Source organism: Bombyx mandarina, chromosome 17 (assembly GCF_030267445.1).
Source record: "Bombyx mandarina strain Sakado chromosome 17, ASM3026744v2".
In the NCBI taxonomy this organism is placed as follows: domain Eukaryota; kingdom Metazoa; phylum Arthropoda; class Insecta; order Lepidoptera; family Bombycidae; genus Bombyx; species Bombyx mandarina.
This window is the reverse complement of record NC_143223.1, coordinates 12379256-12406903: the sequence shown is the minus strand read 5'-3', so window position 1 is coordinate 12406903 and position 27648 is coordinate 12379256. Positions and strand designations below refer to the sequence as shown.

Below are 27648 nucleotides of genomic sequence, written 5' to 3'. Positions count from 1 at the left end.
CATGTTATACAGTTTGTATATCAAACCGTTGTGCCAGACTTTGTCGAACGCCTTCGCTATATCGAAGAAGAGGGCTCCTGTCGGAATGGGTTTCCGCCTATTCAGCCCTAGTAAGATGTGCTCCGTGAGGCGGTGCACTTGATGGACGCACGAGTGTCTGGCGCGGAACCCAAACTGCTCTTCTATAAGAATCTTATTCGCGGATACGAAGTCCCAGAGGCGTTTACGAAGGAGCCGTTCGTATAGTTTGCCTATCGCCGGGAGGAGACTGATGGGGCGGTAACTCGCGGTTTCATTCTTCGGTTTGCCCGGCTTGTGTATGTCGATAACGTCAGCTTCTTTCCACGCCGCGGGAAAGATGCAGTTCGTCATAGCAGCATTTAAGATGGTGGCCAACATCGTTATCAGTTAGGCTGGTAACATTTTTAGTGCGCGGTTGCGGAAGCCGTCGGAGCCGCTAAAATTGGTATTCGAGTAAAATGACGAGGGAGTTAATTTATGTATTGCATTTTATGTCGATGTATGATTTTAACCATGACACTGCTTGGTATAGAATCTTCATACTACTTTACTCTTCATTAAATGAAGTTTTCCTATTTCGATATTACTTTAACTTAATTTTAGGGGAGTCTACTCTGATGTTCGTATTTATTGATCCGTACCTCAGGACACTTCGCTTACTACGCAACTTCGCACACAGAGCTTAACACTTCGCTTAAATAGCTTAATTCGCGAAGGCTTGAAGTGTTCAATCAAATCGCGTGATGCTCGTCCAATTAGCGACTACTGAGGGTGAGTCAAGAGCTAAGCTGTAAAGCACCTCTGTATGCAATACCTTTGTGGAAAAACAACCAAGTCGTGTAAAGTTGTGAGCCAACGGGATATTCCGTGCAACGCTGACTATATAGTCCAGTTGTAATGGCACCGCATAATGTCCATCTGGCATTCCGTAGGTGTTGGGAGATTGGGAGAGAAGCGCTTCGCATTAACTAAGGCTAACGGCCCACCTGATGTTAAATGGTCACTGGAGCCCATAGACACCAACCACGACAATGCCGCCTCCCATCTTGAGACATGTGTTCTAAGTCTCAGTTTTTACAGTACAATGGCTGCCCCACCGTTCAAATTGAAACGGATTAGTCCACGATGACTTCAAAAGTCAAGTTCGCTTTGTTCTCAATTCAACACTACTATCAACTTCGCCGCGTCAGTAAGAGTCTGGTGATCTCCTTCTAACCCAAGAATGTAGACAGCTAAAACACAAAAATATTATTGAATACCATTAAGTCTGTAAATTTAAACTAGCTAATTTCATTAAGACTGGCTGCCTGGAAGAAGTTTTCCAATAACAATAAAGTAAGTATTATATAATTGACACATCTTGAAGTTCTGTTTGACTTCTGAGTACTTCAATTACTGTTTAATGTCTTAGGGAAGCGTTATTTTAACATGGAAATATTGTTTCGTCAATGATAATATAAGTAATATCTTCAGGATGTCTGATATGATAATAAATGGTAAGTTTTCGCTATCACAAAACTAAAACCCTTAATCATCTGGTACTAAATGTATACTAGGAGAATTGCATGTCTGAATTAAAAATATCGTGACCTTCACAAAATTATTTGAAGAAGCAGATTTTATGAATTTCCAAGAAATCTTATTTCATTTCATTATTTTTTTTAGATTCTGTACCAGTCGACAAAAAGTGGAGTGAATTAATTCGATACAATATATTTATCATGAAACTAGTAGAATTCGTAAGTAAATAATATCAATGTTAATACTTGGTAAACTTATCATTTTCATTTTCTCTGATATCCGTATCCGTTCGTTGTAGGGTATATCTCTAATCATCACTATATTACCGCTGGCCATTCCAAAACCACAAGGACACATGTACTGTATTTCAAGTGGTCCAACATTAGTGATCTCATTTCTTTTTATCATACTTTATTTTAGAAGAAGAGTGCCACTTTTTATGGAAAAGATGTATTTGTTCTTTCAAATATTATTTACTTTTGGTGCTTTTATTCAATGTTTCCTTTTAAATCTCGTTCGTGTTTGGTTGTGGTTAATTTATGGAGTGTTTTACTTTGCTTTATTAGCAGCGTTATCTATAGATTTGTTTCTTATTGCAAACGAAAGAGGGTGTACGTTTAGTTGCGCGTAATTATTAGTTCTCATTTTCTTGTATTCATACAATTTTTGTGTAAAATAAACAATAAAATAAAAGCGTGAAAGAAAGAAAACCCTTTTTACTGATATCCATATTATTGATGCTTGACTAAAATTGTTTCTGGTGAACCATATTTTGTGATCCTAAATATAGATAGATAAATACTTAGGCTACATATCATTTGTTTAAGACTGTGAAGTAGTGATCACAATTCCACAGTGCAAGCAAAGGCCTGGACTACCAAAACTAAATATCTGTAAATCAGTTATCCACATAGAAAAAGGCTTGTGGTCTACAAAGTTTGGCTTGTGCTCACTTTTCGGCACCGAACGCTGTGACATGTGGTAGGTATGCACTTGCCAAACATTCATGAAGCATTGATTCACCAAAATAAAGCGAGATGCTAAATGACATGTTATACACGATATATGTCACTATGAAAATTTACAATTGTGGGATTATGAAACTATATTTATGGATTTTGTTTTTCGGCTTCTTCCATTGTTATTAGCGTCGTCGAATTTCTTTTAATTTAGTTCCATTTCACTTTCCCCCTTAGAGACATGGTCACTAAAGATTTGTTTCTATGAACTAAGTTCCCTATGACTGTCCAATTTAATAAATGAACCAAATGAATGATAGTGCTGTGGGAGATTAAAATTGACAACTCGTTTGTGTTTATAGTTTTAAAGTAAAAAAGTACGTTAATACTGCTCATTCTACATAAAACCCCTAAAAACGAAGATACGACAATATTTAAAATTTCATCTATTTTTATGCGCCATATTCCAATCCTATTCAATAAGCTATAGGCTGGTAATTTCATTAAACTTCAAAAAGTACACGAATAACGTGTCGTTTTAGGTTCACAGTTGTGGGTATTTGTATATTCGTTACAACTTTCGAATGCAAATTATTTCAACTAAGGTGATGACCTCTGAAAAAACCCGTTAGATTTAGTCCATACAATTTTACAAGGACTAATTTATGCGTTTACTATTTTACACGACGTCCTAGCATTAAACGTTATAATGAAGATAGTACATAATACCAACAAGCGATCATAGACGCTTTTTTTTTAAATAAGATTTTATACGTTTAATTAAACCCTCATCTCTAAATTTTTGTCTACTTTATGTCAGCTAATGTTTCTAAACAGTAATGCAAAGTGCAAAGGGATACCTACAACCACAAGTAAAATTAGGGATACAACTTAAAAGTTAACTCTCAAAAGAATAATCAAAGTAAAAAAAGCGTCTAAACATTATTCAAATCTACTGTCTCCAAAAAAATATTATGAATGTATTGTGTTCTCAGTTTTCGTCAACATTCCTTGAATAGCTTGTTATTGTTGTTAAACAAAAATATTTAAAAGTAATTGGCAATTATTTGACTATGTATATATAATATAATTTCACACGTAATAAATGCCTAACGTCTCCCTCGTATTAGGTTCATTTAATTTAAAAGCTGATTGGAAAATGACTTCATTTGACCCAGGTAAGATATTTGGCTAGTTTTTTACAAATAAAAAATCCGTGATTGTTACTTTTAGGTAATGTCAATGATCCTAATGATTTTACCGTTTATATTATCTGATGCCGGGATAATGCATTGCCTGGCGGTTGCGCCCACACTTATTATGTCTCTCATGTTCATCATATTGTATCTGGTGGATCAAGTTCATGACATGGCTGAGCAGCTGTACTTAGCCATACAAATAACACTCAATACCATAGCTTTAATAGCTGTTTTTCTAAGAAAGTATCCAGCGAGTGCATTATATGGACTGTTTTATTGCCATCTGTTAATAGCGCTTTGTATAGATCAATACTATGTGTTTAAAGAACGAGGTTGTACATTATTTAAAGATTAATTTAAATAAATGCATGTAAAATGTTTTCTACTTTTATTACAACTTTTATTACAACAACAAACTACGAAATAAAAATGTTATTTAATGTTTTTCAATTCTGAAATCTTAACAAACAGTCCGTATTACTTTTAGGTAGTGGCAATGCTCCTCAACATAGTTCCGCATATAGTGGAACCTGTGGATGTATTAGCTTGCCTCGTCTCTGGTCCCACACTAATGCTTTCGGCCCTTATTATGGTTCTATACATTGTTGATCAAGTACAATACGAAGCAGAATTGTATTATGCCATCATTGAAATTACATTGACAGCTTTGGCTCTCATTAACTTGTTTATTGTTGGGAAATTGAGAGGAGCTATTTATGGATTGTTCTATATTGATTTAATAATCGCTTTCGGTATGGACATATATTACATGCACAAAGAAAGGGGCTGGACTTTTTGAAAACACACTTGTGCAATTGATTTAAAATCATTGTGTGATTATAACAGGAAAACTCATATAGTGACTGTTTAGAGTATGTAATGAATTTCCTGTTATATATTGTGCAGCATTGAATGTTTGCAGTGATAATGTGACAAGTGAAAGATTAAATAGGAAGTTGAAATCAACAATGTTTTATGTAATGACAGTTATGTTTTGTGGCTGTAAAAAACTGCTGAAAATAACTTTGTGGAATTTATTCTGGATAGTTTCGTTTTTAACATTGGCAACTATATATTGGAATTATAATGAAAATTACAGTGAAGTGGTAAATGCATCGGAAAACCCGTTGATAATTTGGTGGACGGATGGTTTCCCGGGATCGGCAGAGACTAAATATTGTTCAAATAATATAAAATGTGATGTTTTTACAATAGGAAATCAAACTAAGTTGCATAATGTTGCAGCGTACCTATTTTATGGCAGCAGTATTAACTTTGACAATCTTCCATTACCTAGAAGACCCAAAGATCTAATTTGGGGATTATACCATGAAGAGTCTCCAAGAAATACAGAAGAACTTTTAAGTGAGAATGTACTGCAACTTTTCAATTTTTCTGCAACATACAGCAGATACAGTGATGTTCATTTTCCTTTGCAATATCTGAATTCTTTTGAAGATATTACTGACACAACTTATTTTGTGAAAACCAAAGATAAAGATGAACTTTTGAATGAAATTGCCCCCATTATGTATTTGCAGAGTGACTGTGAAACATCCACAGAAAGAGATTTATATGTACAAGAATTGATGAAGTTTATAAAGATTGATTCTTATGGGGCTTGTTTAAATAATAAACATTTACCTTCGAAATTCAAACGAGATTATTTAAATAATTTAAATGAGGAGTTGTTTTTAAAATTCATTGCCAGATATAAATTTGTGATCTCAATAGAAAATGGGGTTTGCGAGGATTATATTACAGAAAAATTTTGGAGGGCTATTAAAGTTGGAAGTGTTCCCATTTATTTTGGATCTCCTTCTATTCGCGACTGGCTTCCGAATAACAAGTCTGCTGTGTTGCTAGAAGATTATCCGTCTCCGAAAGTAATGTCAGAACATTTATACAAACTTTTAAAGAATAACAACCTGTATGAAGAATATTTAGAACATAAAATAATGCAAAAAAATTCTAATAGGAAGCTTGTTGAAGAATTCCGTTCGAATCCAACTCAAATAGATACTTTGAAAACGACTAACAAATTTGAATGTTTAATTTGTGATAAAATTCATGATAAAATAAACGGGAAATCTGCTGTTAATGTTGTCACCAAAAAGCATTACAACTGCCCTAAGCCTATCTCTGCGTTGACTTTGAAGGTAAATCCAAACAATAATTGGATATTTTCTCGAGATTTTGCCATTGAAAAAGCAAATAATATATATAACAAAATAATTAATGAACATTAATTTTTATTAAATATTTATTTTTATATCAAATATATATATTTTTATACAATGACCGTTCGTTTGTTATTGACAAATTCCGTCTAGAGGTGAAACCGGATGAATTTCATAGCCTAAACCCCTTTTGATGACGTGAGGAATTTTCTTCGGGACCATTCTGGAAAGAAAAAAGAGTTTGTGATATATTAATTAAAAATAAAATAATTGATAACAATTAGGTGTTTTAGATACAATCAACTTACGATATACAGTCGATAATTGGGCACACAGACAAACATAGAGTACAACCAGTGCAATCATCGGTCACGTGTGGAAGATGGGTGTCAGAATCGAATCTGTAAGAACATAATATATTAACACGTTGACTGCCGTGTAGACTCTTCGATCTTCTAACTAAGGCGCCGGTATATCTAATAGAATCCGGGAAAGACGAATCCGCAGATATTGAGAATGAATCTATTTCTAAAAGACCGAAAAAGGCTAAAACATACATTGGAAAACAAATGAAGACAAAGTCAGGCAATCCAGGCGCTTAGTGATTCATTTATAATACAGAAGTACGCTCATATAAATTTAAAAGCTCTAAGCCCACCTGGTCTTAAGTAGATACCAGAGCCCATAGATATCGTCACTAAGTGAATGGTCCCTGTTCAACTTGAGACATGAGTTCTAAGCCTCAATTGTATTATACAACGACAATCACACCCTTCAAACTGAAACGTATAGTAATAGCAGTAGCTTCACCGCAGAAATATTCAGAGAAGTGGTACTCACCCTAGCGGACACACAAGATGCCCTACCGTTCATAAAAAGATCGGGCAATCGATTGACCACCTCCTGAAATTTGAAATATCAATGTACTTAGAGCGGAACTTACTCTATCGCTTGGTACCCAGAGTCTGCACACGCCATGTAGCATTTTCCGCAATTGATACACATATCCTGGAATTGTTGAAAATAAATAAGTAAACATAAATTAATCATTAGAACACCTACTTGAACCATTGAGCAGGCAACGGAAATATATTGACATTTTGACGGTCTTAGACTGTTTCGATCACGAATTAGTCGGTACCACTTACATCATTTTGCCTTTACTCAAAGACATCATCTACTATTGAAGACTCCTCTATTCTCGTTTAATAGAAGATTAATTTTAAGAAGGACCACGTTCAGGATATAACCCTTCGTTTTAGCCAGATAGTACGTCGCACAAAAGATCTCTAGTACTGCATAGGTACCTTGAAAAGTAAAGTACAAAACACAAATAGAATCGAAGTCGCTCAGTAGACCTAGGTGTTTCAAACGATCGATTTGTGTTTCGGCTTAAAGAGGAATGACTATAGCCGTTACTCCTCAAGGTTGACCGAGAATATCAATTCGATTCTGGTATTGCGCGAGCCGCGAAATGATTTGCCAATTTGCGTCGGAAAAAAGTGCATGTTTACCGACTACCAATACGAACAACGCGGAAATGGCTGTAAAAAACCGCTTCCACCATTGACTGGCCAATGGAAAAGGTAAGTAACATTTTATAGGATGTAAGTGTACATTGTAAATAAAACTTATTACTATCAAGCATAAAACTTCTCATTGTAGTTTTTATCTTCGTGAACCATCACTACATACATAGGGAAAACTGCTATCGGTAGACAATCGACCTCTGCTTCCACACTAGACAGGCCGTGGTTCCCTCTCGTATTAAATATAATTAATTACATTTCATGCTAAAAACGACTAGTAATAAAAAAAAAAACCAGGGTGTATGAAAGCAGCAGCCGTTTCCGTTTTAAGGATTGTTTCGATTATGTATTTAAAGGCTACGAAATTCCAGATATATCTCAATTAAACCAGACCTAGCAGATTACTTCTAAAATATGAATAAAACAAAAACTCACATCATCAATGAGCGCGACGACTTGGAGTTTATTATCCAAGTGCTTGTACGCCCCCACTTTAGGCAGAGCTTGACCCAATACGTCGCTGATTCTTGGTACTGCGCTAAGGCCATTTGTAGAGCCATTGGTCGAACGATTGTCAACAACACAGTCGTCGTCCAGTAAACCTAATTTTAATCTATTTTGATGGAGAATCTGTTCGCGTTTTTTGTTGTAAATACCGAAGTGTGCCAGTACCTAAAAACCAAAAGCGGTTATATTAAAAACATAACTCACGTTCACAAATGCAATGCGTAATATTATTATGGTATTTTTGGTTTGGTTGTCGGGTCGTAGGTGCAATTATTTTTGCAATTTTCGCAGCGTGGGTAGGCCTTTTACGAGATCGGTCGATGACCTATTAAAAGTCGCGGGAATCCACTGGATGCGGACTGTACAACTACGACGTGGCGAACCTTGGGGAAGGCCTATGTCCACCAGAGAACATATTGTGTGAGCTGATACAGTCCAGTATAGTACAGGCGCAATTAAAACTACTTTTACGTATATGTGTATTTTTTTATTGCTTAGATGTGTGAACGAGGTCATAGCCCACCTGGTGTTAAGTGGTTACTGAAACCCATAGACATCTACAACGTAAATGCGCCACCCACATCGCAGATGTAAGTTCTAAAGTCTCAGTATAGTTACAACGGCTGCCCCACCCCTCAGATCGAAACACATTAGGCAGGGTGGTGGTACCTACCCGTGCGGACTCACAAGAGGTCCTACCACCAGTAATTACGCAAATTATAATATTGCGGGTTTGATTTTTATTACACGATGTTATTAATCCTTCACCGTGGAAGTCAATCGTGAACATTTGTTAATTACGTATTTCATTAGAAAAAAATTGTACCTGCGGAATTCGAACACTGGTGCATCGCTATATACGAATGCACCGGACGTCTTAACCTTTAGGCCACGACGACTTCGTGTATGGGCGTGTATGAGCGTGTATGGGCTTCAACAATCATTTAACAATAGGTGCGCCGTGAGCTTGTTGCTCTGTATGTGCAATAAATACGGAAACTGAAAATTTTAAGTAGGTACCTTTCCATTTTCGTCACGAATTGTTTGTACGGGTTTTCCTTTCTGGTGCTTAAAAGTAGGTGGCGATTGTCCCGTCCATCCGTCCAGACCACGAGAACGTAGATACAAAAGAGCTTTAAGTCCTGTTATGTAATCTTCGACCACTGTGAAATCTTGATTTTGCACTGCACTGCAAATCTACAAAGAAATCAAATGCGTACACTGAAATTGACTTTTTACAATAGAGCATGTTTTATGAAAAGATTTCATGAAGAAGAAAGTGACTTAAAATGTGACTTGAAATACGGACAAGAAATGGCAACACGAATTATGTAGGTATTGCCAAACTAAAAAAGCTACTTATGCATTTAACAAAACTAGTGGTCCCCGGTAGTTGAACTTCGACTTATTTAATTGAAATTAATGTATACTTCTAAAATCACAGATTTCGGCAAGACTTCACTTTCTATATAAAAATTATAAATTTCTTTATAGACAAATAGTATGCATGCGTGTGTGTGACAAATACATGGTAGTGTGAGTAATGTTTTTTATTGATTTAATATATGTACTTTTGTGCATAATTAAAAAAAAAACAACATTCTGCACGCCTTCTCTATATTCTCTACAAGTGTGAGAAATTTCATACTCCTCCGTCCGCACGATTTTCGTAAACAGGGGTACCTACTAAGTTTTTCCTTCACGTATTAATATATAGATATATAGATGAACGTTAACGTAAATATGTTGTACCTGTACGACCGGTGCACCACACAAGATGAACTGTAGTGCCGAATCAGCAGAGTCGATACCTCCGATGCCCAGTATTGGGAATCCCGGTAATTTATTTCCGACCGCAGAGACTGCCCGCAATCCGATTGGACGAGTCGCGTTCCCCGATACGCCGCCGTAAGTTGTGCGTTTTTGTTTACCTAAAAATTTAGGGAATATGAAGCTTTTGTTGGTCACATGGGCTTTAATCAATACAGGTATTGCCATAAATTGTCGCTGTTTGGCGGCTTAATGTCATTGTAGTAATTCCATACCCGATCCTGCGGACAGAATGGAAAGCAGTCGACGTCACCATTTCGGATCATCTCGGATCCTCCCGATCCACTAATGGTGCTTTTAGGTACCGTATGACGTCAAGCACCGGTCATCGTTCTCGTCGTACCCGTCGCTTGCGACGAAGGACTCGACGAGTAAATTAACCCTCAGACACAGCCCACTGAGTTTCTCGCCGGATCTTCTCAGTGGGTCGCGTTTCCGATCCGGTGGTAGATTCTGCGAAGCACGGCTCTTGCTAGGGTTCGTGTTAGCAACGTCATCAGGTTTGGCCCCGTGAGCTCACCTACTAGTTAAGGCGACGCTGATATAGCCTCTCAAGGCTATCAGCTTAGGTAGGGAAAAAAAAGTAGTAATTCCCGAGACACTACATAAAGTTTATCAAATTTTGGTAGGAAAATTATTATGAAATAGCCGTGTGAAATTTGTGTAATTTCTTTTCTTGTTAGCACTTCAATATGGAGGTTAGAGGTAAGGAGCACCATCTTGCATAAGGAACAAGTTAAAAAAGTTTCCGCCAAACAGCAAATTACTGTTGGAAAACTCACCGAAATAGCGCCAGTGTAGCAAGTGGAAATGATATGAATATAGCAGTGATCGTTTATGGCGCTGTTTTTTAAATCTTTCCAGCTTTTTTTATTGCCCTTGTAGGCAGACGAGCATGCGATGGTAAAAAAGGAGACGATGGAATCATCTCAAATAATTTCTCAAAGATTTCCTCAGAGCACTCGCCATAGAACATATGATGCAAACTACAGAGAGAACCGAAATTCGTCCGCGGTTTCAGAGGTTCCAAACGATCCATGAATATTCACTTGCTACTATGGCGCTACCTTTGTTGACTTTCTACCCTCCATACGTTAGATTGAAAGAATACCATATTTTGAAATAATCATCGTGATTCAGACTGCTTTGTTAATTATAAAAAAACTAGAAGCTATAATCTAAATTAGAATATTAATGACAAGTTCACTTTGTAATGGAAACAATACAAGCCGTTACAAACGTACCGACGGCAGGCCAAGGTGTTGCGTCCGCTTTAACCGACATTAATCCCGATACTGTGTTTATGGCAGAAACACCGTTCGCACCACCTGAAAATTACCAACAACACACAAATTGTAACTCATAAATGAAGTGCTGACTATGTAGTAAAAGGTGCAAAGAATATTTTGTGGGCTAGTTCTTCCCGAGGCAGAACACAGTCGTTCAACTAAGTCGAACATTAATATTACTAGTACCTAGGTGAGAAATTTATATTGCCTCATATTAGTCTATGGCATACTGGGATGGTATGAACATGTGATGGGACGAAATCAAAATAAGGCTGGTATGAGAGTGTTTACTATGAATGTGTAAGGATATAGAGGAAGAGGGAGATCTAAGAAGAAATGGATTGCGTGAAAGACCATATGTGTAAGAAATGGTACATGATAGAGGAGTATGGAAGGAGAAAACATGTTGCGCCAACCCCAGGTGACTGAGAGAAGGGCAGGAGAATGATGATTAGAATACGGTATACACTTAACAGCATATAGGCCGTGAATGCAAACGCGGGTTTACGTTCATAATACATTTACAATGAGTTCAAAATGCTTACCTAATACTAAAATGAAAAGAATAAAATTCATATTTCTACATTTTAGTTTTGTTAATGTAAAAATTGCATAATGTACCTTCATAAGCAGCCACAGCGATACTGACAATGTCAGTAATATTTGGTGTTAATTTCACAAAGAACGGAATCTTGATGGCTTTGCGTACCCACTGAGAAATCCCTTTCACTAACACCGGATCCTGAGAATTTTTCAAATTAATATTTTAATCAATAGAGAATAAATATAAAATAGTTTACATTATACATACATTTCTACAATTTAGTAGTTTAGTAATAACAATTTAATTTTCAATTATAGAGTTAGGCGCGTCCATTACGTTTCAAAACAATTGCTATTTAAGCTTTACAGCTTTATTACCGGTTCCGCAACATTTCAAATACCTATACCTACTATTTCAACATATTTGAAACACTATTCATTTACATTAGTCGTAAAATTAACTCGATTTAATAAATACGTGCCTCGTGAACCCGTAATGAATGTGAAAATAGCTGGCGGACATTATCTGTGTGCTTAGTGCGAGTTTCTTAACATTCTCGATAGCGTAAAAGTTAACCCAATTTTGTATGCAGTTGGAACAGCGCCCCTAGCGGCAAACGTACGCAAACGATCCCATTTCATACAAATAGGAGCTAACTTTTACGCTATCGAGAACGTCAAAAAACTCGCAATAAGCACATCGGTGTCACGCGAGAACGTTTGCCTTATTTTTACGGTACATTGCGTGTAATTTTGTAGACCAGCACTATAAGATCGACAATCTGTCGTCGTTTTATAGACGAATATCGTCACACTCACCTGTCCACAGGCAAGTCCCATGCCAGATTCTCCCATTCCGTGTGGGCAAGATAGATTGAGTTCCAAAGCGTCGGAGCCCGCGGCCTCTGCTTTCCGTGCTAATTCCGTCCAGTCATCTTCATTGTACGAACACATTATCGACGCTATCACTACCTGTCGGATTACATGAAGCAATATTATTACAATCACACGCTCAAAACAGCGATGAAAATTAAAATAAAAAATTCAACGCACGTACATTCCTAATATTTGAATTTCATTGCTGTAAAAGGACAGCCGATCCCACCCGGTAGTAAGTGATTAACAGGATCCATATACAAAAAACACCTGACCCTATTCTATCCCAACAGATCCCCACAGACGTCCACAGCTGGACATAGGCCTCCCCCAAGCCTCGCCACAACGACCGGTCCTACACTACCTCCATCCAGCGAATTCCCGAGAACCTAAATAGATCGTCGATCCACCTCCTATAGTCGCCGTTATAAAAATGTTGCCGAAAAAACAGTTGTTCCACATTTCGGAGTGTTCACAATTCGCTCTGCTATTAATATTTCATTTATTCTATTAAGTAGATATGAGATCGAAGTTTCGATTGTATTTTAAAGTGGCAGAAATAGACAAGATAGACATATGTTTACTCATGCGGGCTTGCAGCGCGATTCTCCGTAAGTGCTAATGTTAGTTTTTTTATTGCTTAGATGAGTAGACGAGCTTAGCCCCCTGGTGTTAAGTAGTTACTGGAGCCCATAGACAACGTAAATACGCGTCCCACCTTGAGATTTAAGTTCTAAGGTCTCAGTAACGGCTGCCCCGCTCTTCAAACCAAAACGCATTACTGTTTCACGGCAGAAATAGGCAGGATGGTGGTACCTTAAAAAATTGGCTATTAATAATAGTCTAGTTTATTCAACAATAAGAAAACTTGCTTTATTAGGGAAATCTTTCTTCAACTCCTTGATGCTCTGGCACCAATACGCTTCACATTTCTCGGATATAAGTTCAATGTTCAGGAATGATCCTTGACCTGGACCGTAGTTCTCGCCGGAGGTGACGCCGCGTACGATCCGAGGTGAGACATTCGTTACTATGTCCTAGAGGTGAAATTCATACCGACATTGTAAATGCGAAAGTGTCTCATCGTGATAGATAGGTATTCTGATAACATAATCTATATATTAATACGTGAAGTAAAAACTTTGTACCTATCCTTTTTTACGAAAAGTGCACGGACAGAGGAGTATGAACTATCCACACTTATAGTTTATATAGAGGAGGAGTGCAGAATATTTTTTTTTTTCATATTGTGCATAAAAATACTTTAAATCAATAAAAAAACATTACACACACTACCACCTATTTGATACACATACCTACGCTTAAATACTCTTTTGTTTAATGTTAAAGTCAAATTGAGAATAGATTAATATTGTTTATCTATATATATAAAAATGAATTGCTGTTCGTTAGTCTCGCTAAAACTCGAGAACGGCTGGACCGATTTGGCTAATTTTGGTCTTGAATTATTTGTGGAAGTCCAGAGAAGGTTTTAAAGGTAAATAAATATGAAAATGCTCAGAATTAAATTTTTTTTTTTTTTTTTTTTTTTTATTGCTTAGATGTATGGACGAGCTCACAGCCCACCTGGTGTTAAGTGGTTACTGGAGCCCATAGACATCTACAACGTAAATGCGCCACACACCTTGAGATAGTTCTAAGGTCTCAGTATAGTCACAACGGCTGCCCCACCCTTCAAACCGAAACGCATTACTGCTTCACGGCAGAAATAGGCGGGGCGGTGGTACCTACCCGTGCGGACTCACAAGAGGTCCTACCACCAGTAATAAAAATAACAATTTTATTTTTCCTTCGATGTGTCCCCCCCGTCGGACGGATTCCTTTTGTTTGTTTTAAGTTTATTTTATACAAAAGTTTAGGTCTTTTATTTATCTATTGAGGCACTACGAAGTCTGCCGGGTCAACTAGTCTTTAATATTATTTATCTATAGTGTAGCCTTGGTGAAATTTGTTATTATAGAGATCTATGATAGTCTTTGACAATAAACCCTTAATAATGTTCAAACATAATTTCAATTAATTATAGTCGAATTACGACTAGCGGGCGACCATTACTTACAATTATTTATTGCAATTACGTAATTAATGTAATTAATTATTGTAATTACTTTAAAGGTCTATGGATGTTATCAAATAAGTAATTTATTTTTTTGTAAAACGATGCCAGGGTTAAAGAAATGTTGATACATAATCTAAACAACGTGAAAAAATAAAGCATAGTTTTTCAAGTACAAATAGTTTTGACACAAAGTTGGCCCACTTTTGGGCATTGTCCTTTCTTTCACGAAGTCTAAATTTTTTATACCGATAAACTTTGCGCGTAGCAGCGTGTCTTCAACAATTGCTTTTGTTCGCTAACTCAACATTATGTATACATCTAAAAAAGCACTAGCCCTAACAAAAGTACTCTGTAAAAGTCACGACCCTCAACACTGAGGAACACGATGCAAGGAGAAAAAAAGCACTGCATTCCATAATTGACGGGTATTTTTTATTTATTGCTTTTCTAAGCTGATGAGCATACGGCCCATCTGATGGTGATTGGTTACCGTCGCCCATGGACGTCAGCAATGCCAGGCGCAGAGCCAAACCGCGGCATACCGGCAAATTAAAAAAAAAATGGAATATTTCGTACCTTGTCTAGTCCAAAGGTCTTAGTCACCGCAAACCCCCATCCCTGTTGGAAAGCTCTGCGTATCATTGCCGAGCTGGTGGTGGGGGGAGCGCTGGCCAGGCCGAACGGGTTCTCGAACTTGATCCCACACACTTCGACTGAAAGGTCCACGTCGTCAATGGGACAGTGGAATTTTGGGAGTTCTACAGGCGAGTCGAACGGAATGCCCTGGAAAAATGAGTTGAAGCTTAAAGTTTACCCTCGGAATATTATTTTGGTCATGTTTTTTTTTTTTTGGTGGCTCGAAGTCCCTTCCAGTTTCACCAGGACAGGTGGGCGAGCAAAGGCTGAGACAGGAGGGGTGGGATTTGCTAACAGCTGCTCGAGCGCCTCCGAAGGTGACCTAACAACTCAAGAGCAATTGCTTCGCGAATGAATCTACTACCGGATCGGAATCGCGACCCGTTGAGAAGATCCAGCGAGAAACGGCGGGCTGATGCATGGGTTAGGTTGCACGTCGACCTATTTGTCGAGTTCGACGAGTCCGGTTACCGGGGGCTTGGTCATGTAAAGTGAGATTGTAGTTAGCGGATATTAGTTGACTAACTTCAAGGGAAATCATATTGTTCTATCTATTGACTTAAGACACCACGCCGCGAATGTCTATTCCGTCAAAATTTTATTTTTATACCTACTGTAAAGTGTAGGAGCGAATCCGAGATTTTATACACGTATTTAAATGAACCAAAACTAAACGTTCCTCCTCCGTTAATAACGATCCTCAATGATGAGGGTCATGGCTGTCTCTATGCTTGACTCGTCGCTTTACAATGATGCATCATCGTACATTAAATAAAATAATAGGGAATGGAGTTGGCGATTATCGGGCACGAACGTAAAAATAAGGTCTCAGTATAGTTACAATGGCTGCCCCACCCTTCAAACCGAAACGCATTACTGCTTCACGGCAGAAATAGGCGGGGCGGTGGTACCTACCCGTGCGGACTCACAAGAGGTCCTACCACCAGTATTTACCCAAATTATAAGTTTGCGGGTTTAATTTTTATTACACGATGTTATTCCTTTACAGTGAAAGTCAATCGTGGACATTTGTTAAGTAAGTCATTAGAAAAATTGGTACCCGCCTGCGGGATTCGAACATCGTTGCATCGCTAGATACGAATACACCGGACGTCTTATCGTTTAGGCCACGACGACTTTAATATTCATATACATACAATCTAAATTAGAATAAACAGTACAGTAAATAGAACTGACCTGCAAGTAGCAGTGCATGTACCAAGCCGCCGTTTTGCCATCGTTGACAGATTCAACAGTTGTCTCGGCCACTCCAGCCAGATCCCCGCCTATGAACACCCGGGGCTCTGAGACGCTTTGCATGCTGGAGTCTTCTACTTCTGGTAGGCCCCAACGGTTGAACTTCACTCCAGACATGGCTTGTATAACTGTAACGAAAAGAATTGTTATGTATCAGTATGGCCTAAAATAACCTCATCGTGTCTTTTTTTAAAATACGACAAATAGTTTTAATAGTTCAAAGGGGTAGTCGATTACCACTATTGGTAGTATGACGTATCGTGACTCTGATTGGTACTACCTTGGGTCATTTCTATTTCTGCCGTGAATTAATCACTTGTTTTTCTATTGCTTTGCTAGGTGGACGAACTCAAAGCCCGCCTGATAATAAGTGGGTACCGGAGCCCATAGACATCTACAACGTAAATGCCGCCACCTACCTTGAGATATGAGCTCTAAGGTATCAGTTTTTACAGTACAACGGCTACCCCACCGGAACGCATTACTTCTTCACGGCAGAAATAGGCAGAGTGGCGGTACCTACCCGTGCTGACTCACAAGACGTCCTACCTACAGTAAAAAGTTAGGTTAGCCGGGATAATTTTATTCTGAAGCAATAAGATTGCAATCTAACGCCTCTCTTTAACTTTAGAAACGCCTCATTTTGAACAGCAGTATCGATTAAAACAGGAACGGTGATTGTTTGAATTGAATATTGGTCATATTATAAAAGCACCATTTGTTTGCTTTATATCATATCTTTTCTGAAATTAATACACTGGTTTGGTGGAATAACACAAGTTGTTGTTTTTAATTCTTTTTATTTTTCCTTGATATCTTTTATTTATGTTTAGAATAAGAGATAGCTGAGTGAGGCATTTTGAGAACAACGTCGGTGCCTGCGACTCCTTTTGATAATGATAAAGTTATTTCTTACCGTTTTAAGTTTGGTCGCACATAATTATCATCCTGCATATTGATGTTTTATATAACTTGAATAAATAAAAACGAGCTTTACCATCATTATCATAAAGACCAGAACCGAATGCCGAAATGATGAAATTCGCTTTTAATTGCATGATTTGATCGTGATCTTCGATCCATTCGCCGTCTTCTAATTGTTCCGTGCGGCACATCTTTAAACCAATTATCTGTAAAGGTGAATTTATTTTCAATAGTGATCTACTTTTCACCATAATCACCCGAGACTTAGATTCGTTTTGTGTATTACAATTTCTCCTTGATTTCGTTATTAACTTTAAATAGATTAATTTTAAATAGAAAAAACTATTTCCTAAAAATTTCTTCGATCTTTTTTTTGACGATTAAAAACCCGACGAAGAAGAAAACAGCTATATCTGCCGACCCGTTCTAAAGTGATGCTCCATCAAACAATAATTATTACTTAAAGGATATTTATTTGCAGCGTCGACAAACAATTTTTTTTAAATTAGAAATAATATTTAAAAATTCCGGTACATTTCTTTAAAATCACTTTAAAACAAACCTTTCCGTCTTTGACAATTACTTCTTGCGGAGACATGAATGGCACGAATTCACATTTTTCTTCCTTAGCCAAATCGACCTGAAATAAAATAAAAGTAAAATTTAAGTATGTACGTATTTGACATGTATTTAGTATTTTGAAATAAAAAATATATAGGAACATATATATTTATGTAATTTTATTCTCGTTTTTTTTGTTACATTATTGCCGAAAGGCTTCAAAAGAAAAGATGCGTTTTATTTGATATTAGCATTAAAAAATAAATGTTTTTAATTTAACTTCAATTAAGTTTACTCCATTGAAATATCTGAAGATTGTTATGGTATTTTTTCCAAACTTTTAAACTTTAGAGGCTCTCCTGTAAAGTTGCAGCAATGTCATAAATGTCAAAAATAAAATGTCAATGTCAAAAATAGCTTTTCATCCGTCGATATCATGATATGATGACAATAAGAAAAACGCGAAATTGAACCTTAAAGCAGTTTCAACAATAATTATATCATAGTGTGCGCGGAAGCGCTAGTCACCGCCTGAGGTATGTAAGCGGCAGGGCGGGCGAGGTAGACAAACAATAATAATAATAATATATTATTATGCACTTAATATAATATCGTGTGCGTCTTGTCAATCGCGCGCTCTCCCGTCTCACCCCGCCACATACCTCAGGAGGTGACTAGCGCTTACGCGCGCACTATAGTAAACTCACTTCTTCGGGCACAGCTCTTATATTGCTGAATCCTTTTCTAAACACGACATAGACCCTTCTAGCTCCGCAACGTAAAGCAGACGTCGCACAGTCGAACGCCGTGTCGCCAGCTCCCAGCACTACGACGTTACCGTACAGCTCTGGTAGTGGTGGCTTGCAGGCACACATTCCTGTTGGAAACGAAGAGCATGTGAATCTAAATAAATAGTTACGAAATAAAAACTGTGAACATATATCTACTTATTGTGGTCTTCGAGCAGCACACGAAGCAGTGCAAGAAAAGTTAGTTTTGATCCTGGTAAGGCACTTTCCGTGTCCGCCCAGGTCACTGCGACTAACATAAACATAACAGCGTGATCGCGGCTTAAGGCAAGAAATCACGTTTACTAATAAAAAAGAAAATTAAAAAAGATACGCTCAACCAGTCAACCATTCAACCGCCAGCAATCTATGTAATTATATCTACTAGATCATAAACTCGTTCGATCTACAAGAGTCTATCATTCTATCAAGAATCTATCATTCTATCTAAAATATCAGAACACGAAAAGAATCGGAAAATGTTTTATGTACGTAATTAATAAAGCTTTTTTTATATAATGATAATTGTGATAAGAAGGTTATTAACCTTTCTTACTGCCTCTAGATACTAGAGGCAAGAAATCCTTGCTAGTGTAGAAACCCATTTCTTGCGTAAGGCCTTTGAATATGGGAACGCTTTTGGGCTCCGGCAATCCGATCCCGAAGAATACTGCTGCGTGGTCTTCAAGGAGATTCTATAAAATAAAAACAATATACATGCAGATAATGGACACATTTACATTTTATATTTATAATAATTCGGGAGGAGTCAAACGCTTCGCAAGATCTGCGCGAACGAACGGATCGCTAGTTCATTCACTAAATACATACACGTGTTGAATATGATTCGTTCGATCTATAGTTCAATTTTGAGGCGCGAAACTTCGAAACCAATGTAGCGGATCAACGAATCACGATTTATACATTGGCACTAACTCACATTCAAAGTGATGTCATTTGTAGACAGCATTCTTCCGGTCTCAAATTTCACTCCGAGGTTTTTAACGAGATCAACTTCGTATTGTACCACTTCGTATGGAAGTCGGTATTGAGGGATTTCTGAAGAACTGAAAATGAATAGCGCCTGTTAAATGATCTAGGTACATAAAGTATTTTATTTTTACTACATATGTATATCGACGCTTGAAAGGCAAACGTGACTAAGCGACAATAATTGCTTTATACATAAATGATAGGCAATAACCATATTCGATGCACAAAAAATATATATTTCTAGGTCCATTAAAATCATTTCAATCCTACAGCTAGATTCGTTAAAATAGATTTTTTTTCATGTATTTCAACTTAAATTAGTCTACTGTAAGGTTCACGCATTGTCGTTTAGTCACGTTTGCCTTTCAAGCGTCGATATGTTGTTTACTATTTTGTTACGTTAAGCTGTTATTGTTACCTTAAGCCCCCGAGATACTTTTCTTTCTCGTACACCGTGATGTCCTTGTAACCCAACCTAGCTAGGAAGCAGGCACAGCTGATACTGGCCGGTCCTCCGCCGATCAAAGCGATTTTATGGTCCCCTCCTTTTGGTAGCGGTTTCGTATTGGGGTCTAAAGTTTGGGGGATGCCCATCTTCATGAATATCTGTAAATAGAACACAGCGCATGGTGTGAAATTACAAAATCTTTTTGCTATTAACACATGATCAAATTTGTGTCGTCCGTGTCAACGAAAATTGTGTCTATGACTACTTACGTGTTAACCGAACAAAATCCTATGTAAAAAATGTTTCGAACATTCAAAATCAAAACAGGGTGCTAGCTAACGATTCTCAGTGTCGATAACAAACTTTCATTTGCTATATTGGAAGCACAAATACGTGCCAATTTAATGAATTCATCCTTCGTAACCCAGCGTTCTAAAATGAAGGTAGCTAGCCGCTACGCGAGGAATCGTATCTTGCACATTGTCTAATTTTTAAGCTGTGTATACATTGCGTGCTGTCTGTGCGTTAAATCGTACACCGTGTGCATTACTAATTTGTACGTTATTACAAAGTTAAGTCGTGCACTGTGTGCATTAGTAATAAAAATCTTACGTTACGGTCGTTTTTACCCGGTTACGGTACCCCTCCGCATCGTCCCTTAAGGAAATTCGTTCCAAAAGTCAAATTGCTTACGTCAACAGCGAAATGTTGAAGTCCTCCAATATTGATAGCTCCTTCTTCAGTGGCGTGAAGGTTGCATCCCCCGACGCATAAATCGCTGGTGGGGCAGACCATGCCGCAAGTCAAACCGAGGGGATTGTCCGATAAAATGGCCTTCGCTGCTCCATAGTAATTCTGTTTCAATTCATTCAGTATGTAACGATTTTGATGCTTGCAATTAAAAAGGTAATCCAAACGAATAAATGATTTTTTTTAAATTTTTTTTTATTTGAGTACTTAAGCTGAGAATTTCATCATAATATGGATAGGCTCCTAGGCTGAGACACGAGTTCGAAGTCACCACGAAGATAATTACCACCAAACTAGTTAAAGTCTACAAAAAAGATTTCGACGGCCAAGTAGGTACAGAACGTTCTGTTTCTTACATTATCACTTTACCTTATTGGCGATGCTAGTGATGAAGCTTTTTACATCAATCTGCGTGGGACACGACTTCTGACACGGCGCGTCGGCACACTTGAGGCATCGTGCCGCCTCCCGTAAAGCTCCACGTTCCGACAACGTCGTGTGTTTGATATCGTCGAAATTCTTGTTCAGGGTTGGACATGTCTGTAATCAAGTTTATTAAAAATTTTAATCTAAGTATAATTTTTTTTAGTTTGTGAGAGCTCAAGGCTTATCTAGGGTGATTCGGTTTTCGGAGCTCATTTAAGCTAAAAATAATGCCGTCAATTTTAAGACCGCAAAACTTGATGTCAAAGTATCCATTGTATTGGTTAATGACAATATAACTGTAGCGGCAGTTTCAGCCTTGACGCAAAGCGATGCAATTATTACTTTGTTACGAAAATTCCTAGAACAGGCTTGTCTTGTAAGAATACATAATTGTTTACGATCACATGATCCACAACGAGTGTGTGCCCGTGTGACGGATTGTAGGTTTATAGCCTTTGGCAGCGTGCATTACGAACAATGTTTAATCTGTGCTTGAAAGAAAAAAATGCCCGCCAAAACTAAAATGCCAATCTTAATATTTTAATTGTTTAATTTCGTTTAAAAGATTGCTTATTCACTTTAAATAAAACTTGCATGATTATTGCATTATTTAATTGACATCGACATTCAAGTAATACGTCGAGACTCCGAAAACGAAGGAGAAAAATTAGTTTTACGAGTGATTCGTGTGTAGAAATAAGACTGCTATTTAATTGATTTTTGAGTATTATTTCTGATACAATTAAATTGATTTCTCGTTTATAAGCATGACGTTTATTTTACCAAGGCTAATTAAGTCGTTTGCTGGTTCGTGAGTATGTAAACTAATTTATTTACGAGTGATACATAATTACTGTTCATTAATTATTTCCATTCACGTTATCTTGTAAGTGTGCAAGAAAACGTGCCTAGACTACAATAATTAGGTAAGCCGTTTGCAATATCACCAGTTAAAGCACCCATTTATTTTTCAAATAATTTGAAACGGCGATAGAGCACTCGACGTTTTGTTTTAATATGTTCTAGAAACATCGTTTACCATTATGGCGATAATATTAGGGGCTCTGGTAGGTACTGTTTTGTGTTTGAATTTGATTAATTGGTAAAACATTGTAAAATATGGAAGCCTTCTTTAGTTTTGAAGAGATTTGTTCTCAGCGATATGCAGTGGCTTAGTTGTGCTCCTAGCTGATGCCCATGAGCGACTTTGAGCATTGGAAGTCAATAACAAATAACTGTCCACACAAACGCTGTAGAACATGAGGTACGTAGGAATATGAAATACGGAACTGTTTATGTGTGCCAGGCGAGCAAAGAAGAAAATTACATACTTATTTATTTGAATTAATCAGTGAAGCGTAAAAATATAAGAGATACTAGGAAGAGATCTGTCGTACGTCACAATAATTTTTAATGAAACAAAAAATTTGGTTCTACTTATCTAATCCGAAACATCATATTAAGGCAAAAGGTTAGATATTCGGCGAATAATATAATAAAATATAAAATATATTTATTAGATTCAATGTTTTATTTCGTAATTATTTCTAATATATTAAATACGACCCTTTACTACATTTAAACGTTATTTTTGATTTAAAAAAAAAAATGAGAATAAATAATGATTGAAATTATGAATGGTTGAAAAAATCATTTAATTTCACCGGTGGGTGAACAAGTTCACGGCCCTCGAATGCCGCTTTGAGACATGAGGTCGAATGACAGAATGAGGTCTTGGGGTAGCCCACGAAGCAATACGAGGCTCTCCCACTTTTCAAACTGGAACGCGTCACAATTTTGCGACAGAAACAGGCTAGATCGTGCTACCTATACCCGCGCGGCTATTCAGTAATTTCCCATTAATTTCATGTGAAACAACTACTTACAGTACATTTTCTATCAGCATTTCTTTTCCAATGTTGCTTAATCTTCTTGGTTTGGGCCGATGGAACCAAATTGGTGTAAGGCTTCACTGTAGGATTTAACTTCAGGAGATTCTGAAATAAATTGTAACAAAGATGTACCGTAGTTGTGCATATAATCTTAAACTAATTAGTTAAACTGAAAATATTAGACAGCTGCTTAGCTCTGCCCCTGGCATTTCCGAAGTCCATGGGCGACGGTAACCACTCACCATCAGGTGGGCCGTGTGCTCGTCTGCCTACAAGGGCAATAAAAAAATGGCATTTCGAATTGAAAGAGTTGTTGATTTCCAATAATAATCTCATTATTTTATAGCTAATTCCTGAAATTGTTTCTGAAGTGTAAGTTACAGAATGTGGCCGATTGTACCATCATAATCTAATCATAGCTTTACTTATTCTTCACAAATATATTGTAGTAAAAAAAAGAACAAATTATCAACACCAAAAAGTTTCTCAAAATCATTTACAAATGAAATCAAGCTATAAACACTACAACTTACGTAAAAGAGATAATTACCTTGTATTTTTAAGAAAATTGTGTGATGATGGCCACGTTTTTATTACATACTCTAGTTTATTTAGCACTGGGTCAGTGACCTTTTCAAAACTTACAGCATGCGCAAGAAATATTATGGAACCGAAAATATCAACGTGTTTAAAATATTGAGTACCTACTTTTGAATTATCATTTTGTGTTCTTCGCGTTATCAGTATCACCCTTATCAAAGTATAATGCGTATTCGAGATGAATTTGACTCTTAATGACCTAACATTAAAAAAATATTTTTAATAATTTTCATTCCTTTATTAAAGATGTTTTGCACGTACATAGATCGATAGGACCGTTATCGGTTTTATTATTTATTATTATTTAGGAATCTAGTAAAGTTTGTTCATTTTATATAACAAATTTAGAACCATTCGTTAAATAAATATATTGTTACCAACTGGGGCTTAGGTCCAATAAAAACTATTCATACAAATTTTCTTGCGCATCGTTCATCTTGCTGTGCAAATTATTTGGATAAACTGGAACACTATACGGGGTGTCAGGAATGCTAGTGATTGACTGTTAGAACACTCTCGATACAACTAGAACACTGAAGAAATGTTCTAGAATATTCAAGAAATGTTCCCGTTGTTTTGATATCGATTTTTTACTATTTAACACTGGTGGTAGAGCTTCTTTTACTGATGATTCGGCGTCTTATCAGCCCGCACGGGTAGGTACTACCACCCTGCCTATTTCTGCCGTAAAGCGGTAATGCGCTTCCGTTTGAAGGTTGGGCTTGGGGCAGCCGTTGTACTGTTAAATTGAAATTTATAACTCATGTTTTAAGATGGGCGACGGCTTTAACGCGGTTGATATCTTTGGGCTCTGCGTGCTTAGTGCGAGTTTCTTATCGTTCTCGATAGCGTAAACGTTAACCCAATTTTGTATGCAGTTGGAACAGCGCCCCTAGCGGCAAACGTAGGCAAACGATCCCATTCCATACAAATATGAGTTAACTTTTACGCTATCGAGAACGTTAAAAAACTCGCACTAAGCACACAGGTCCATCCCATGGTGAGACGGGAGTTCGTTCCTGAGTCGAATGGTATGTGGCGATAAAATACCTTGAAACTCGCTGGACGAATGCAGTGGCTAAAAGGACTTCCTATGAGTTGAGTTATTTTTTTTAACTCCTCCTCCTTGCGTCGGTTTCCTCATTACTGAGGGTCGTGGTCATGGCCTTGAAACAGTTTGTTTTTTATAATGCACCGCCATCTGTTCCTATCGGCAAACGTACGCAAACGATCCCATTCCATACAATATGAGCTAACTTTTACGCTATCGAGAACGTTAAAAAACTCGCACTAAGCACACTGGTGACTACTTAGTAATAAATAAATAAAAATATGACGTTATTTGTACCGACATGACACTGTTTTTGTTGAAAACATATTGAAATCTTGGCTTTGTTCCTCAGTTTATATGCACGGACCATTGTTTTTCCTATAACGTTTGTTACTTTTCTTCGTCCACACGTATTAGCTTTTCAAATGACTCAGCTGTGTATCTGTTTTAATTATCTATTCATATTTGTATTCATGTATCTTTAAGCTAACTTTATGAACATTAGATACAAATAACGAATAAAAAACCAAAGGGCTTGATTTTTTTAGGAATGTAGTGAAATGAAATGAACTGTCTTCAATTCATATTTATTCAGTTTGCTTTGTCGTGAGCGCATTACTAACGATTTCTGCAATAATATTAAATAACGCGGTAATTGCATTATACCTACTTTTAGTATCGATTTTCGTTATCGCCTAATTAGACCCTGTGATGACAATTAACCTCAATTCTTAAAAACGTAACACATTCATTGCTCTTCAGATTACGATAGTTATTCTGAAAGAATGTTTACTTTTTCATAAAATGAAAACGAACCTGCGCAGTACCTTTTCTTTGTTAAACATATTACTGTAAATGATTTTAAATTGAGTCTGTGATCGCGTTTTATTGCACGTCAATGCCAGAATACTTTAGATACATTTCATGACCGTCTATTGTACAATCCCTATATTGACACTAATAACATTCTCTGTCGCATTTCCGACTTTTTGAGGTCATATTATAATTCCGGTTGCTATAAATAGACATAATGATCAATGTTGAAAGTTTATTACCTACGTTACGAATTTAAAAACTGTCTACTGCTACACTACTCCAATATAAGAGTTTTTGGACCTTGGAAGGCAATATAGTCTATGATGTAATAACGAAGGGAATCTTTGACGTTGTATCTCAAGATTGGTGGCAGTTTTCATGCTGTGGCACCTCAACACGAGATGTTTAGAAATTATGTGCTGATTTTATTTATTGATTTTGGATTTTATAACTTTTATAATTGAAACATTTTTATTTATTTGCGGCGGGACGTATTTTATGCTCGCACGGCCTCGTACCAAAATTCTGTTATTCATCCACACATCCACAACGATGTGTTCCAGTTTTAAGGATGTTAAAGTTGTTGGACGATACAATTGTGACTGCGACCTCAGTGTCTTAAAGTGTGTGCCGGTAAGCAGGTTGAGATGTCTAAGGGCTCCAGTAAACTTTTAAAATCAAGTATGCCGCAAATTGATTCATACATGAAGGCAATAAATAAATTAAAATCTCCTCCATTCTTTCAATTTGTATTCGATACAAGGTTAATCTTAATCTACAGTTACCTATAGGTATGTATTTTAGTTGAGAAATGAAAAGGTAGGTAATGGACTAATGCTGAAATAACTTTAGCAATACGTGCGAAATTTCGAAAACCATTTGTGTAAATAAAAATCAGGTCTGCCAGATCGTTTCATTAGAAAGTCAATAAAGTTTTATGAAAAAAATAATACAGATATTACAGTACGTTTTGCGAAATATGATCATTTTTTTCATATTGCATATTGCTTATGTTAATATAAAAAGTAAAGGTGACATAAGTCCATCTATTTAAGTGTTACATTATGACATACCTTTTTACATTTTTGGCAATATCACATTAATTTTCAACGGTTTTATTGCTTTCGTAATAAGATTTCATTTTGTAAAATTAATTGGCCTGCGGCGCAAAATTGCTCTGTTAAAAAGCGGCTCGTCAATCCAACAATTATTGCTGATAGTTTATGGGTAAATAATATTATCACGATTCCTTAACAACCAACGTAGGTAATAGCCAGTTAACTTATTACTAAAGTATTCTTGGCGCGAACGTTATCAATTATTATCAGTTTTTGAATAATAATAATAACAACAAAATAATAAATATACATAATAATAATAATTAATAACTCACCTCGATGTCGGGCAGCTCTTTACTTAGTAGCTTCGCCATGATGTTGGAGATGGAGTTAAAAAAGTCTGTTTTGCAATCACTAATAAAATATCTTCGTGTATAAGAATAATTATTCCGTGCAGACGCAGTGGACTGCTCACTGGCAGTGCGACACAGCGACTGATTGATGATGAAATAAAATTGAATAACGAATTGCACATGTTATCTAGAGCTTGTTTTCATAATTGTGCCGTTATTGACAATCTCTGTTACTTAGCCAGATTAAAATGATCCTTCTTGTAAAACTAATAAGTAAAGCAAGTAAGGATCATAGTAGAGCTCTTTTTAAAATGGAGATTGTAGTTGTATGCAGTTTACTGCGTGTTTTTATGAAATTTTCGCTTGTGTAATGTCACCAATAGAGTTATATGGACTGTACCGTTTACAATTTTAAAGCCCTATTTTTTATATGCATAATGCTCTGAGACATTGCTTGATGATATTCAGTTGTTTTCTTTTTTAACGTCACCGGTTAAAAAAATTAACTCAACTCACAGTACAACACTTTTAGCCATTGCATTCGTCCAAGATGGATGGACG

The 27648-nt window shown here is 36.8% G+C and overlaps 2 protein-coding genes across 6 annotated transcripts; one reads left to right on the top strand and one right to left on the bottom strand.

Moving 5' to 3' along the window:
- Window positions 1–255: 255 nt before the first annotated feature.
- On the top strand, window positions 256–6001 carry FucTB (alpha-(1,3)-fucosyltransferase 10). 5 transcript variants are annotated; one of them, XM_089734483.1, is made up of 4 exons: window positions 295–1356; window positions 1433–1517; window positions 1687–1760; window positions 3735–4077. In XM_089734483.1, the coding sequence occupies exons 2-4, from the start codon at window positions 1496–1498 to the stop codon at window positions 4053–4055; spliced, it is 417 nt and encodes a 138-aa protein (XP_089590609.1). In that variant the 5' UTR covers window positions 295–1356; window positions 1433–1495; the 3' UTR covers window positions 4056–4077. The 5 variants fall into 5 exon arrangements, 4 of the variants coding, with proteins under 4 accessions (XP_089590609.1, XP_089590610.1, XP_089590608.1 ...); XM_089734484.1 differs by lacking the exon at window positions 3735–4077 and adding an exon at window positions 4188–4672 and having other exon boundaries at window positions 1286–1356; XR_016324530.1 differs by lacking the exons at window positions 1433–1517; window positions 3735–4077 and adding an exon at window positions 1841–1906 and having other exon boundaries at window positions 256–1356.
- su(r) (dihydropyrimidine dehydrogenase su(r)) lies at window positions 5946–27292 on the bottom strand. The gene is made up of 22 exons (XM_089734480.1): window positions 27070–27292; window positions 23204–23314; window positions 21261–21431; window positions 20835–20996; window positions 20112–20299; window positions 19641–19767; window positions 19248–19395; window positions 18620–18789; window positions 17914–17991; window positions 17425–17557; window positions 16368–16555; window positions 15111–15317; window positions 13323–13491; window positions 12398–12546; window positions 11657–11777; window positions 10991–11074; window positions 9669–9847; window positions 8937–9113; window positions 7845–8081; window positions 6824–6888; window positions 6189–6281; window positions 5946–6103 (listed from the first exon to the last, which is right to left on the bottom strand). Exons 1-22 carry the CDS (start codon window positions 27106–27108, stop codon window positions 6013–6015), a joined length of 3087 nt encoding a protein of 1028 aa, XP_089590606.1. The 5' UTR covers window positions 27109–27292; the 3' UTR covers window positions 5946–6012.
- Between the last annotated feature and the right edge of the window lie 356 nt (window positions 27293–27648).

Coding starts and splice junctions, on each gene's coding strand:
- FucTB (XM_089734482.1), top strand. CDS start 4,669: ATGTTTTATGTAATGACAGTTATGTTTTGTGGCTGTAAAAAACTGCTG.